The sequence below is a fragment of the Elephas maximus genome, chromosome 15, assembly GCF_024166365.1.
Source record: "Elephas maximus indicus isolate mEleMax1 chromosome 15, mEleMax1 primary haplotype, whole genome shotgun sequence".
NCBI classification, from domain to species: domain Eukaryota; kingdom Metazoa; phylum Chordata; class Mammalia; order Proboscidea; family Elephantidae; genus Elephas; species Elephas maximus.
In genome coordinates, this window is record NC_064833.1 from 75938518 (window position 1) to 75953951 (window position 15434).

General features: G+C 36.3%; 1 protein-coding gene across 1 annotated transcript in view; it reads left to right on the forward strand.

Moving 5' to 3' along the window:
• VCPIP1 (valosin containing protein interacting protein 1) overlaps positions 1-15434 on the forward strand; it is a 37181-nt gene that overhangs the window by 10033 nt on the left and 11714 nt on the right. The window contains exon 2 of the mRNA XM_049853981.1: positions 1124-1210. Within this exon, the coding sequence (XP_049709938.1) occupies positions 1124-1210 (87 nt within the window). The remainder of the gene's footprint in view (positions 1-1123; positions 1211-15434) is intronic.

The window sequence follows — 15434 nt, forward strand, 5'->3', positions numbered from 1 at the left end:
GACAGCAAAAGGATTTTATTAATATTCAGAATACAAAATTAAACTTCTGTGAGTTCACCCTTAAGTATAACCATATTTTAATAGTACTGCATTGTCAGTGAATCAAGTATTATGTATAAGTAAATGTTCTGGTTAAATGAAACCGTTCAGTACCAAGGCTTTTTAAATTTGTGTACTTTAAACCAGTTTACTGAGCATAACTTTAGCCAGCTGCTGTACAAATTTATGTTCATGTTTACGAATACAGGAAGAAGTTAGAGCTCTGAGAGGTTGTAAATACATAGTGATTGATTAGCATCATCAACCATCACCATTCAGAGCTTAGATCTAGCAGTATAAGATCTTTGCTAATAGGAAAGATAAAAGTTAACCTTAACTCAAAAATTTCCTGATTATAAAAGTTATTGCATATACATTATCAGATTAGAAAGTAAAGTATAAAGAAGCAAATAAAAACTAACATAGTCTACAAACCAAAAATAATTTTCTTTCTTTCATTGTTTATTGACTTCTTGAACAGTGATTATTATTCTTTTTCATTTGTACTTCTTACTGAAATAGGCCTGTCGAAGGGTGTTTTTAAGAAAATGTTTTTGTGAAATTGGTGGTTTGCTTGTAGATTTTACATGATCTGAAGGTTATTTTGAATCCATTCAGCAAGTCATTTCCCCCCCAAAAATTTCTGTTTAAAAAATCAATTTTGGAACAGTAACAAAATACATTAATTAGCTTGTATCTCTTTGCTTTTCTTTCTGGCCCCTTCCATCTGTTTTTACTTAGTTTTAATGTAAGTATAAACAGAATATACAATTCTATATTCTACTTCAGAAAAATAAATATCTTTCTATAGCATTTTCTGTTGTTGGGCATTTTGAATTAGTTCCTACCTTTAAAAATTGGGAGAATCACATTAAAAACCTGGATCTCTGGCTTTTTTAAAAAAGCCGTATGGTCTTGAAGCATTGGGCCTGCATCCTTCTATGACAGTTGGCAGTAGCTGCAACCTTTGGTTAGGTCGTGCATTTTACAGTGCAACCTCTGTTCCGGACTAATCCATATTAAAGCAACCCTGGGTTGAACTCTCTTGTTTGTTGCTAATACTGTATCTATTTTTATCTTACAGGAGAAGATGTATGGTCTTACGCAAAGGGACTTCCTCACATGTTCCAACAGGGTGGTGTGTTCTACAATATTATGAAGAAAACCATGGGTACAGTTAATTTCTCTTATTATTCTTAGATAATGTAGTTCCTCAAGCTATTATAAGGTTAAGAAAGTTCACACCTGATAGTACTCTTCTAAAAATATTTGCAAAGTTAATTTTAGGTAGATACTCGTTTTTTTAGCAGTCTGCCTAGTTAAAATGGATTATTATCCTGACATGGTCAGCTATATTTTCTGCTATACTACTATTTAAAAATATTCTGTCAACAACAACAACAAATTATGTTGAGCATCCTTTTAAGAGCTTGTTTCCTATCTGTATTTTTGTTATTGTTGTTGTGGCCCATTTTTTAATTCGGTTTTTTTTTTTTTTTTATTGAGTTTTGCGCGTGTGTCCTTTATAAGATAGGTGTTTTGTAAATACAGTGAAACCTGTAAGAGCCATAACTTGATAGGACTGCCTTGTTTTTCCAGGTTTTGCAAGTTTTCCACCTTTGACAGGGTGCAGTCTTACCACTTTTCTATCACTTATTTTAGTGGAAAATACAGTAAAACCTGCAAAAGCCAGAACCTTTGTAAGATGGAAACCTGTCAGAGAAGGAAACCGCAAACATTTTCCTTCTCTGACAGGTTTTGGGTGAATTATATGATACACAAAATATACCTCAGTAAAGTTATTTTATAAAATCAACTGACCATATATATGTGGGTCTATTTCTGGAATCTCTTTTTGTTCTGGTGATATATATAACTCTGTTTTTGCCAGTACCACAGTCTTGATAACTGTAGATTTATCGTAATTGTGAAATTAGTTAGTGTGAGTTTCCCAACTTTCTTCTTTTTCAAAATTGTTTTGGGTATTTTATGTCCTTTGCTTCTCCATATAAATTTTAGAATCAGCTTATTGATATCTACAAAATATCTCCTGGAATTCTGATTGTAATGCATCTGGTATATAGATCAAATTTGGAACGACTGATAACAATATTGAGTTTTCCGATTGCTTTTGTTTTTGTGTGCTGTTGAGTTGATTCTGACTCATAGCAACTCTATTTGACAGAGTACCACTGCCCCATAAGGTTTCCTAGGCTGTAATCTTTATGGGAGGAAATGGACAGGTCTTTTCTCCCCTGGAGCGGCTGGTGGGTTCCAACTACTGACCTTTGGTTAGCACCAATCATCCGTTAACCATTGTGCCAGCAGGGCTCCTCTTCCAATCATGAAAAGGTTATATTTCTCCATTTTTTAGGTCTTCTTTGGCATCTCTCATCTAAATTTTGTAGTTACCAGCATACAAATCTTAAACATACTTTGTTAGATGTATACCTAAATTATTTTTGATATTTTTATAAGAGGTACTTTTTTAAAATTCCAATTTCCTATTGACTGCTAGTATATGCTTAACTCATGTATTAGTCTTAATAGCACTTTAACAGATAGGGATTATCTATGTAAGTCATCATGTCTTCTATAAATGAAAGGCAGTATTTCTTTCCAACCTGTATGTGCTTTTTTCCTACTATATTGAGATGATCGTATAATCATAATCTTTTAGTTTGTTAATATGGTGAATTATGTTGATTGATTTTTGAATGTTGAACCAACTTTGCATGTTGGGTTCAATTTGCTAATATTTTATTGAGGGTTTTTGTGACACTGGTCATAAGGGATAATGGTCTGTAGCTTTCTTGTAATGTCTTACAATCAGGGTAATATTGGCCTCATAAAATGGAGCTGGGAGGTGTCCCTCTTCTTCTTTTCTTCTGGAAGATTTTGTGATAGCCTCAATACTGTTTTTTTTTTTTTTTTTCCAGTGTTGGCTAGAATTTACCAGTAAAACCATCTGTGCTTGGAGTTTTCTTTGTTGGTTGTTTTTAACTATAAATCAAATTTCTTGAGCTAGAGTAATCTTCATTCAGGTTACCTCTTTCTTCTTGTGAGGGCCTTGCTAGCTTCCTTTTTTTCCCCCTTCCCCAAGAAATTTGTTCATTTCATTCAAGTTACCAAATTTACTGGCATAAAGATGTTTATGAGATTCCCTTATTGTCCTTTTAATGTCCACAGGATCTGTAGCTCCTTCATGTCTGATCCTGGCAATTTGTGCCTCTTTTTTTGTTTTCTTGTTTTGCTGACCAACCTGGCTAATGGTTTAGCAACTTTTCAGAGAGACAGTTTTTGGCCTTATGGGTTTTTGAATTTTTTTTCTGATTTCAGTTTCATTGGTTTCTGCAGGAAAAAGGTGTAGCAGTTTGCTTCCATAAAGATTTACAGCCTTGGAAACCCTGTGGGGCAGTTATACTCTAGGGTTACTATGAGTCGGAATCAACTCGAAGGCAGTGAGTTTGGTTTGGTTTGGTTTCTGCTCTCATCTTTATTTTTTTCTTCCTTACATTTGCCTTTGGTTTAATTTGCTCTCCTCTTTCTGATTTAAGTAGGAGCTTAGATTACTGAGTCTAAATTTTTGTTTTCTAATACAAGCATTTAATGCTATATAATTCCCCACTAAGCCTTTTTTCACTTGCCATCATTCATTTCATTCTACCTTTTGAAATATATTAATATCAATAATTTTTACAAGTTAGTAGTTACTTAGGATTGGTTATAGGGTTCCCAGTAATTTGGATAAGTGTGCACTGTCTTCCATGCAACTGAAAATTACTTTCCTTGTTTTTTTAGGGGGAGTGGTGAGGTGGGAATGACTGTCTTGAAAATGTTCTAAATAGTTTTATGTTCCTGGTTTGAAATTATTGTTTTCAACAAATGGCAGTGAGACAGTTGGACATCTACCTGCAAAGAAATGAAGTTGGGCTTCTTCATACCGTGCACAAAAATTAACTCAAAATGAATTGCAGACCTAAACATAAGAGCTGGAATATAAAACTCTTAGAAGAAAATAAGGAGTGAATCTTCATGACCTTGAGTTAGGCAAAGCTTTCTTACGTATAGCACCCAGAATACTGTGATAAAAGAAAAAGAGATAAATTGGACTTCATCAAAATTAAAAACTTTGTTTTCAGTGGATACCATCAAGAAAATGAAAAGACAATCCATAGAATGTGTGAAAATTTTTGGAGATTATGTGTCTGATAGTGAACTTTTATTTAGAATATAAAGAACTCTTAAAAACTTTTTTTGTTGTTGTTGAAAATATATACAACAGAACATACACCAATTCAACAATTTCTACATATGCAGTTCAGTGACATTGATTACATTCTTCAAGGTGTGCAGCCACCCTCACCCTCCTTTCCCCAGTTGTTCTTCCCCCATTAATACAAACTCACAGCCCCCTAAGCTTGCCGTCTAAACCTTTCAAGTTGCTGTTGTCAGTTTGATCCCGTACAGTTAGTTCTTTAAAAGAGCACACTGCTCAAGGCAGACTTTGTTTACAGATTAAGCTAAACTATTATATGAGTCTGAATCGACTCCAAGGCATGATTTAAAGAAGACTTCAGGGGTCTTTTTTAACCCTTTTTTTTTTTTTTTATTGTACTTTGGATAAAGGTTTACAGAGCAAACTTGCTTCTCATTAAACAGTTAATATACATATTGTTTTATGACATTGTTTGCCAACCCTAGGACATGTGAACACCTTTGCCTTCTCGTCACCATTACCAGCTTTCCTGTCTCCTCTTGCCTTCTTATCCTTGCCCCTGGGCTGCTGTGCATATTTAGTCTCATTTTGTTTTACCGGCCTTTCTAATCTTTGGCTGAAGGTTGAACCTCAGGAGTGACTTCATTATTGAGCTAAAAGGGATGTCCTGGGGCCATACTGTCAGGGTTTCTCCAGTCTCTGTCAGACCAGTAAGTCTGGTCTTTTTTTTGTTGTTGTTGTTGTTGAGTTAGAATTTTGTTCTACATTTTTCTCCCTCTCTGTCCAGAACCCTCTATTATGATCCTTGTCAGAGCAGTCGGTGGTGGTATCCAGGCACCATCTAGTTGTGCTGGACTCAGTCTGGTGGAGGCAATGGTAGTTGTGGTCCATTAGCCCTTTGGACTAATCTTTCCCTTGTGTCTGTGGTTTTCTTCATTGTCTCTTGCTCCAAACAGGTGAGACCAAGTGGAGTATCTTAGATGGCCGCTCATAAGCTTTTAAGACCCCAGATACTACTCACCATATTTTTGGTTTAAGGTTTAAACATTATCTCAGGGCAATAGTTTTGGGGGTTCCTTCAGCCTCAGTGGCTCCAGAAAGTCTATATTCCATGAGAAATTAAAATTCTGTTCTGTATTTTTCCCCTTTTGATCAGGATTCTTCTGTAGAGTCTTAGAGTATAAAGAACTCCTAACACCTGACAATCAAAAGAAAAAGAATCTAATTTTAAAATGGGCAAAGCATCTGAACAGACATTTCTCCAAAGAAAATACACAAATGGCTACTAAGTGCATGAAAAGATAATCCATATCATTAGCCATCGGGGCTAATCAAACCACAATCAAATAAGACTTTGTACCCGCAAAGGTGGCTACAATCAAAAAGAGAGATAATAAATAACCAGTGTTGGGGAGAATATAGAGAAATTAAATCCTCATACACTGCTACTGGGAATGGAAAATGGTGTAGCTGCTTTGGAGAACAGTCTGTCACTTCCTTAAAAGAGTAAACAGAGTTACAGTAAGACAGCAATTGCACTCCTAGGTATAAACCCAAGAGGAGTGAAAACATGTCCACATAGAAGTTGTACATGAAGGTTTACGGTAGAATTTTTCATAATAGCCAAAAGGTGGAAACAACCCACATGTTCAGTGAATGAATGGATAAATAACATTTGCTGTATTCATACAATGGAAAATTATTTGGTAATAAAAAGGAATGAAGTACTGATACATGCTTCAGCGTGGACAAATCTTGAAAACATGCTAAGGGAAAGAAGCTAGTTGCAACAGACCATGTAACTCCACTTAAATGATGTGTCCAAGAGAGGCAAACCTAGACAGAGAGTAGATCAGTGGTTGTTTACAGTTGGAAAGGGGATGGTGGATGAGGAATGACTGCTAATGGGCTCAAGGTTTCTCTTTGGAATGATGAAAATGTCCTAAAAGTGTGGTGCTGATTGCACAACTCTGTGAATGTACTGAAAGCCATCAAATTGTACACTTTAAATGGGTGTGTTATATCTTCATAAAGCTGTTCTATTTAAAACATGTTAGTTGAGGTATTTATCCTTATTAGGGAGTAATTTAGAGCTCTGGAAGGAGCCCTGGTGCTGCAGTGGTTAAGCACTTGGCTGCTAACCCAAAGAATGATGGTTTGAACTTAACAGCTGCTCTGAGGGACAAAGATGTGGCAGTCTACTTCTGTGAAGATTTACAGCCTTGGAAACCCTATGGGGCAGTTCTGCTCTGTCCTATAGGGTTGTTATGAGTCAGAATTGACCTGATGGCAATGAGTTTGGGGTTTGGTTAGTGTTCTGGAGTCAGACCATCTGAGATGAAATTCTAGTTGTACCACTTTCTCCCTTTATTCATAAAGTAGGCATGATAATCTGAGGGTTGTTGTGAGGATGGAATGAGATAATGCGCATAAGCCATTTAGCAAAGGGCCTGGTACCTAAGAAATGCTTAGCAAATGTTTATTATTATTAGAATTCTAGCCATTATGTGCAGAATTAATTAAATTTTCTTTTGACTGTAACACAGTAATTTGAAATGAATTATCCTTAGAAAATTGTCTTACCTTCTAAAATGCAGTTTATTCTAATATTTGTAGTAAAATTCTATCCCTATTTTTGGACAGATTCATGTGGCAAATCATTATTATTATCCCGTGGTCAAAGAATCAAAAAGCATGTTAAGCCTTCCTGGTTCCCAGGAAAACACCCACACTTTCCAAAAATAAGAAAAGAATATACCTGTCTTACTTTGCTTAAGTCCTCCCTAAAGATATATTTTAACAGAAATATTACCCAGTATAATTTAGAACTCTGGAGTCATACCATCTGAGATCGAATTGGACTGTTACTATTCTATTCTTTATAGTTGGAAAGTTATTTAAAAATCAGTAGGCTTAAAGTATGGTAAGTTCACTTGCAGGTCTTTGTTCAGAGGTAAATGCAGAGATGAACGGTAGATTTTGCGATAACACTTACGTGGATACCCCTTAACAACATAATGTTCAGTTTTGCTTTTGTTTGAATTTTATAAAAACGGAATTATGCTTTATATATTTTGTGACTTCTTTTCTGCAACACTTTTTCAGATTCATCCATGTTGATGGGTATAACTATAGTTCATTCATTTTCACTGCTGCATAGTATTCTACTGTATCATTTTTAACACCATTCATTGTTCAACTGATGCACTTTTAGGTAGTTTCCAGTTTTTGGATATGAGGAACAATGTTGCTATAGTTGTTAGTATCTGGTGCATATGTATAAGAGTTTTCTTGAGCATACATCTGCCTACTTAGTAATGGAATTATTGACATGTGATATAGAAATTTTAATACAGCTTGATTCTTAAAATTTGAAGGATTATATGTTATACAGAACTTAAATGATTATGCTTAAAGGAATCAGAGCACTTAAAATATTTGCAGTGATTTTTTAAATATATATTTTAAATGAAAGTTTTTAAATAACAATTAAAAAGTCTAGAAACTATAGAAATGGTAAACATCACTTCTAATTTCTCAGTATTTAATTTATGTTATACATATACATCAGGGCTTCAAACTGGTTCTGCCTCATTCAGTCATGGCCGATGAATTGAAACCTGAACAGACCTGAATTTTTAAAATGTTGGTGAACTGGAGTGATACCCAAACAGAAAAAATTATGAGTGGAAGCCCTACTAGAAACGTAATCTCCCTCTTAAAAGGTCAGCGTGCGTGTTGTATAGCAACCCAATCTCTTGACTGCAGAGTCGGAAATGGTGCCTCGTTCAAAGATGGTGGCTGACTACGCTGCTTTGAATGTGTATTGCTCTTTACAGTCCTGGCAATAATCTAGTCTTCCAGCGTCAGGCTCCTGAAAGGGCTCACTATGCCTCATCTGAGTCTCCCATTCTAGGGCTTTGACCTATAATTTTTCCCATTCTGGTTATCGGTCCACTTCACCCAAATTTAAAAAATTTGGGTCTGTTCTGATTTTGCTTCATTGGCCATGACTGAACCGTTTCAAACCAGTTCGAAGCCCTGAAACACACTTTAAGCATGATTGTAGTTATAGTACTTCCTTGGTTTTGTTTTCTGGCATTTTAATATCATGTACGTTTTGCTGTGTCTAAGGCTGCTTCACAGGTTTCCTTTTATGTCAGTTTTTTTAACTGCATATAATTTCTATCAAGTAGATAAGCCATAACTAACCATTCTGTTCTTGTTGAAGGTTTAGAGTGTTTCCAGTGTTTCACTAAATAATACTGTAATGAACACGTGTGGGAATATGACTCTTTCTAGGGATAACCAAGGGAAAATATCACACTAGTCGACTGGAGACAATTGCATGACTTTTTTTTAGATTGTTGTTGAGAATATATACAACAAAACGTGCACCAGTTCAACCATTTCTCTATGTATAATTCAGTGATGATTACATTCTTGAGTTGTGCAACCATTTTCACACTCCTTTTCTGAGTTGTTTCTCCCCCATTAACATAAACTCAGTGCCCCCAAGGTTCCTATCTAATCTTTCAAGTTGCTGTTGTTATCTTGATCCCGTACAGATAGTTCTTAGAGCATGATGCTCGAGGCAGGCTTTCTTTTAGTTAAGCTAAATAATTTTTTGGTTTTAATAAGACTTCAGGGGATATTTTGGTTTACGCTTTAAAGATTATCTCAGGGCAGTAGTTTCAGGGGTTTTTCCAACCATCATGGTTCTTGGAAGTCTGGAGCCCATGACAATTTGAAATTCTGTGCTGCATGTTTCCCCTTTTGATCAGTATTCCTCCATAGAAACATTTATCAAAATGTTCAGTAACGGTAGCCGAGCACCATTCAGTTCTTCTGGTCTCGTGGCAAAGGAGGCAGTTGTTCATGGAGGAAATTAGGCGCACATTGCATATCCTTCACCTATTCCTGACTTTCCTTTTTCTGGCTTCCGGCTCTGTGCAACCAAAGAGGAGATAGAACAGAATCACTAAACATACTAGGCCAGTTAACCGGAATGTCCTATATGAAACCATGACCCTAAACCTCCATACCAAGAAACCAAATCCTATAAAGCATTTGGTTGTACATAAGCAGCCTCAGCAGCCACTCTTTTTTGATTTTTTTTTTTGTTGTTGTTGTAAATCTGTCACACAACTTTTGCCAGTTCAACTTTTTATAGGTGTACAACTTCTTGACAGCAATTATAGTAATTGGCTGTGCAACTCTACCTTTAATCCATGTGATTTTTTCCATCTCTGTTAACCTCCCCTTTCTCTGTCCCTTTCTGGCTCTTGATAACCAGTAATACATTTCTGTTTCTTTACTTCTGCCTTTTTTTTTTTTCTGTTTATGTAATTGAGATCATACAATATTTGTCCTTTTGTGATTGACTTATTTCACTCAGCCTAATGTCTTCAAGGTCCATCCATATTGTAGCATGTTATCAAGACTTCATTTCTCCTACTGGTGAGTAGTATCCTGTTGTATGTGTGTACCACATTTTGTTTATTCATTCATATATGAATGGGCATTTAGGTTGTTTGCACCTTTTGGCTATTGCAAATAGTGCTGCAGTGAACATTGGTGTAATACACTTTCTTTGAGTCTCTGGTTTCAAGTCTTTTGGGTACATACCTAGGAGTAGAATTGCTGTGTCATATCATAGTTGTATTTTTAGTTTTTTGAGGCACTGCCACACTGTTTCCCACAAGGGCTGTACTGTTCTGCATTCCTACCAGCAATGGAGAAGGATTTCAATTTCCCCGCATCCTCACCAACATTTGTTATTTTCTGTTTTGTTTTTTTTTAATCTTAGCTCTTCTAATGAAAGTGAAATGGCATCTCATTGTAATTTTGATTTGCATACCTCTGATGGCTAATGACCTTGAGATTTTTTTCATATATTTGGTGGCCATTTGAATGTCCTCTTTGGTGAAGTGTCTCTTCAGGGGCTTTGCTCATTTTATGATTGGGTTATTTGTCTTTTTGTTGTTAAGTTGTCAAAGTTTGAGATCTATTTTGGTTATTAGATTCCTGTTGAATATATGGTTTCCAAAGGTATTCTCTCAGCTGGTAGCTTGTTTTTTCACTTTTTTGGTAAAGTCTTTTGATGAACTAAAGTTTTTAATTTTTATAAGGTACCATTTATTTATTTAGTCTTTTGCTGTTTGTGCTTTGGTTGTTATTTTAAATAATCCATTGTTAAAAGTTAGGCTTGACGTGCATAACCTATTTGATCCAATAGAAGAATTAAAACTTACTGACTGCCTGTTTTATATTAGGCACTGTAGTATGTGCTTTGCATGTTTTCTTTTTTCTTATGTATTTTATTGTGTTTTGGTGAAAGTTTGCACAGAAAATTAGGTTGTCATTTAATGATTTTTATATATATTGTTCAGTGACATTTGTTACAGTCTTAACAATATATCAGTATTCTCGTTATTTTCATTTTGGTTGTTCTGTTCCCATTAATCTAGCTTCCCAGCTTCCCCTTGCCTTCTCATCTTTGGTCTAAGGTAAATGTTTACCATTTGGTTTCATCTAGATGAATATTTTGAGGAGCACAGTACTCACAGGTGATATTATTTGTTTTATAGGCCAATCTGTCACTTGGCTGAAAGGTGACCTTTGGGAGTGGTTTGAGTTCCAAGTTTAAGGAGTATCAGAGGGCTGTAGTCTCGGGGGCTCATCAATTCTCAACCAGTTCAGTAAGTCTGGCCTTTTTTTTAGAAATTTGAGTTTTGTTCTACATTTTTCTCCCATTCTATCCGGGACCATCTATTGAGTCTCTGGTCGGAACGGTCGGTAGTAGTAGCCAGGCACCATCTGATTCCTCTGGCCTCAAGGTAGGTGATGTCATTGTTCGTGTGGACTTTTGGTTCGTAGACTGGTTTTTTTTCTTTGAATCTTTAGTTTCCTTCTTTTCTCTTTATCCCTGGATGAGTAGAGACCAATTGTTGCGTCTTAGATGGCCACTCACAAGCTTTTAAGACCTCAGATACTACTCACCAACCTAGGATGTAGAACATTGCCTTTATGGACTGTGTTTTGCCACTTGAAAGAGTTCTCCGTGAAACTAAGATCTTAAGCCTTCAAACACAGTAGACCTATCCCATGAGGTGTTTGGTTGTATCCAGGAGGTATCCATATCTCTGCCCCCTGTGCGCTTTGTATTATACTTGAAAATATTGCAGTACACATAAACATGTATGTACATATGTCTACGGTTATTCATATATGCCTTCTTGTAATATTTATGCATGCTAATATATCTGTGTAACTGAACACATATTTTTTAGTTGTTATTACCCTTGTTGCAAAATTGTACATCCCCCAGTGAATTTGTTTTTAACAAATTTCCACATAAATTGTTCATTGACATTAGTTACATTTATCACAAATTGTCTGCATTCTCTTCGTGTCTCTACCCTTCTGTTAGTACTCAAATATTCTTCACTGTGGTGGTGCTATGCTCACTATTTCTACACTCGGAGCCACATTTCCCATCACCTAAAATAACAAGTCTTTAAGTTCTAAAATGTACTTATCACTCCCTGCCTTCTCCCTGATAATCACCAATGAACATTGGTCTCTCTATATTTATCTGTTCTTGTCTTCTTAGAAAAGAGGGATCATACAATATTTGTCCTTATATACTTATTTCACTTAGCATCATGCCCCCCAGGTCCACCCATGTTGTTATATGTTTCTCAGACTCATCATTGTTCTTTATGGTTGTGTAGTATTTCATTGTGCGTTTGTACCACAATTTCCTTACTGATTCATATGTTGATGGGCACTTCAGTTGTTTCCATTGTCTTGCTATTGTGAATAAAGCACAGTGAACATACGAGTGCATATGTCTGGTCCTGTCAGTAGTTTTAGGTCTCTAGGGTATATTCCTGTGAGTCGGAATTGACTTGATGGCAGTGGGTTTGGTTTTTTTGGTTTTAGGGTATATTCCTAGGAGTGGGATCGCTGGATTCTAAGGTAGCTCTATTTCTAGTTTTTTTAGGAAGTGCCAAATCATTTTTTGATAGTGGTTATACCATTTTATAGTCCCACTAGCAATGAATAGGAAACACTGGTGGCGTAGTGGTTAAGTGCTACGGCTGCTAACCAAAGGATTGGCAGTTCAAATCTGCCAGGCGCTCCTTGGAAACTCTATGGGGCAGTTCTGCTCTGTCCTATAGGGTCGCTATGAGTTGGAATCAACTCGACGGCACTGGGTTTTTCACTGGGAGCAATGAATAAGGGTTCCAGTTTCCCCCACATCCCTACCAACATTTGTTTTCTGTTTTTTTAATCAGTGCCATTTTATTGTTATCTTATTGCTGTTTTGATTTGCATCTCTCCAGTGGCCCTGGTGGAAACCCTGGTGGTATAGTAATTAAGAGCTATGGCTGCTAACCAAAAGGTCAGCAGTTTGAGTCCACCAAGTGCTCTTTGGAAACCTTATGGGGATATTCTGCTCTGTCCTCTAGGGTCGCTATGAGTTGGAATCAACTTGATGGCAATGGGTTTGGATTTTTTTGGTTTTGATGGCCATGGTGGCACAGTGGTTAGGAGCTCGGCCACTAATCAAAAAGGTCAGTAGTTTGAATCCACCAGCCACTCCTTGGAAACCCTGTGGGGCAGTTCTCCTCTGTTCTGTAGGTTCGCTATGATTCGGAATTGACAGAACTGTTTTGTTTGAATGGCTAATGATCATGAGCATCTTTTCCTGTGTCTGTTGGTGTCTTCTTTGGTGAAGGTTCTGTTCCTCTCCTTTGCCTATTTTATAATTGGGTTGTTTGCGTTTTTGTTGTTGGGTTGTTGAAATTCTCTATAAATTTTGGAGATTAGACCCTTATCTGGTATGTCTTTTCCAAATATTTTTTTCCCAGTCTGTAGGTTCTTTTTACTCTTTTGATAATACCTTTTGATGAGCAGAAGTTTATAATTTTTATGTAGTCCCATTTACCTATTTTGTCTTCTTTTATTCATGTATTTGTTTTAATGCTTGTTATCCTATTTTTACAGATGATTAGGTCCCATAGTTTTCTTCAGGAATTTTATGGTTTTAGGTTTAACGTTTAGGTCTTTGAACCATTTTGAGTTAATTTCTGTGTTTGGTGTGAAGTATAGGTCCTGTGTCAATTTTCTGCAGGTGGATATCCAGTTTTGCAGCACCATTTGTTAAAGAGACTGTCTCTGTCCCGTTGGATGGACTTTGAGCGCTTGTCGAAAATCAGGTGCTCATAGCTGTTTGGGTTTAGTTCTGAGTTCTCAGTTCTAGTCCACTGATTGATGTGTCTATTGTTGAACCAGTACCAGGCTGTTTTGATTACAGTAGCTGTATAGTATGTTTAGATCCAGGGAGTGTGAGGCTTCCTGCTTTGTCCTTTTTCTTCCGCATTGCTTTGGCTATTTGCGATTTCTTTCCTTTCCATATGAAGTTGGTCACTAGTTTCTCTATTTCAGCAAAGAATGTTGTTGGGATTTGTATCAGAATTGCATTGAATCTGTAGATTGCTTTAGGTTGTTGTTGTTAGGTGCTGTTGAATTGGTTACAATTTGTAGCAACTCTGTATAACAGAATAAAACACTGCTGCATCTTGAGCCATTCTCAAAACTGTTGCTATATTTCAGCCCATTTTTGCAGCCACTGTGTCAATTCATCTCCTCAAGGATATTCCTGTTTTTCACTAACCCTCTATTTTATCAAACATGATATCCTTCTTCAGGGGCTGGACCCTCCAGATGACACGTCCAAAGTACAGGAGAGGAAGTCTCACCACCCTCACTTCCAAGAAGCACTCTGGCTCTACTTCTTCCAAGACAGACTTGTTCATTCTTCTGTCAGTTCATGGTACATTCAATATTCTTCACCAATGCCATAATTCAAAGGCATCAGATTTTTTTAGTTAGGTTAATCCCCAGGTATTTTATTGATTTGAGGGCTGTTGTAAGTGGTATTGTTTTCTTGATTTCTTTTTTGGAGTAATCTTTGTTTTTGTAGAGGAACCCAACCAATTTTTGTGTGTTGATCATGTATCTGGTAACATTGCTAAATTCTTTTGTTAGTTCCAGCATTTTTCTTGTGGAATCTTTAGGGTCTCCCATATATACGGTCATGTCATTTGTAAATAGTGATAATTTTACTTCTTTTCCAGTTTAGATACCTTTTCTTTTGTCTTACGGCTCTAGCTAGGACTTCCGGTACCATGTTGATTAAGAGTGGTGATAGTAGACATCTTTGTCTCGTTCCCATTCTGAGGGAAGGTTCTCAGCCTTTCTTTGTTGAGTATGATGTGGCTCTTGGTTTTTCATGTATGCCCTTAACTGTGTTGATGAATTTCCCTTCTGTTCCTATTTGGCTGAGAGTTTTTATCAGGAAGGGGTGTTGAATTTCATTGAATACCTTTTCTGCATCAATTGGTACGATCATGTGGTTCTTTTCCTTTTTTTTTTTTTATGTAGTAGATTATATTGATTTTCTGATGTTAAACCACCCTTGTAATCCTAGTATGAATCCCACTTGATCATGGTATATGATTTTTTTGACATATTGCTGTAGTCTGTTGGCTAGAATTTTGTTGAAAAATTTTGCGTATATGTTCATAAGGGATATTGAGCTGTAGTTTTCTTTTTTTATGATATCTTTGCCTAGTTTCGGTATTAGGGTTATGCTGGATTCATAGGAGGGGTATGGTAGTGTTCCTTCCTCGTCTGTATTTTTGAAGAGATTGAATAGGACTGGTGCCAGCTCTTCTCTGAATGTTTGGTAGAGTTCTCCAGTGTAACCATCTGGTCCTAGGGTTTTTGTTTGTTGGTAGTTTTTGATGGCATCTTCAATTTCTTCTTTTGTGATGGGTCTGTTTAAATTTTCTACCTGTTTGTGTTAATTTGGGTAGGTTGTGTGTTTTTAGGAATTTGTCCATTTCCTCTAGATTTTCAAATTTTTTGAGAGAGTTTTTTATAGTAATCGGTTAGGATCTTTATCTCTGATGGGTTGGTTATAATGTCACCAATTTCATTTCTTAATTTGGTTAGCTGCCTCTTCTGTATTTTTTCTTTTCTCAGTCTAGCCAGTGGTTTATTTTGTTGATCCTTTCAAAGAACCTATTTCTGTTCTTGTTAATTCTTTCAGTTGTTTTTCTATTTTCTAATTCATTTATTTCTGCCCTGATTTTTATTATTT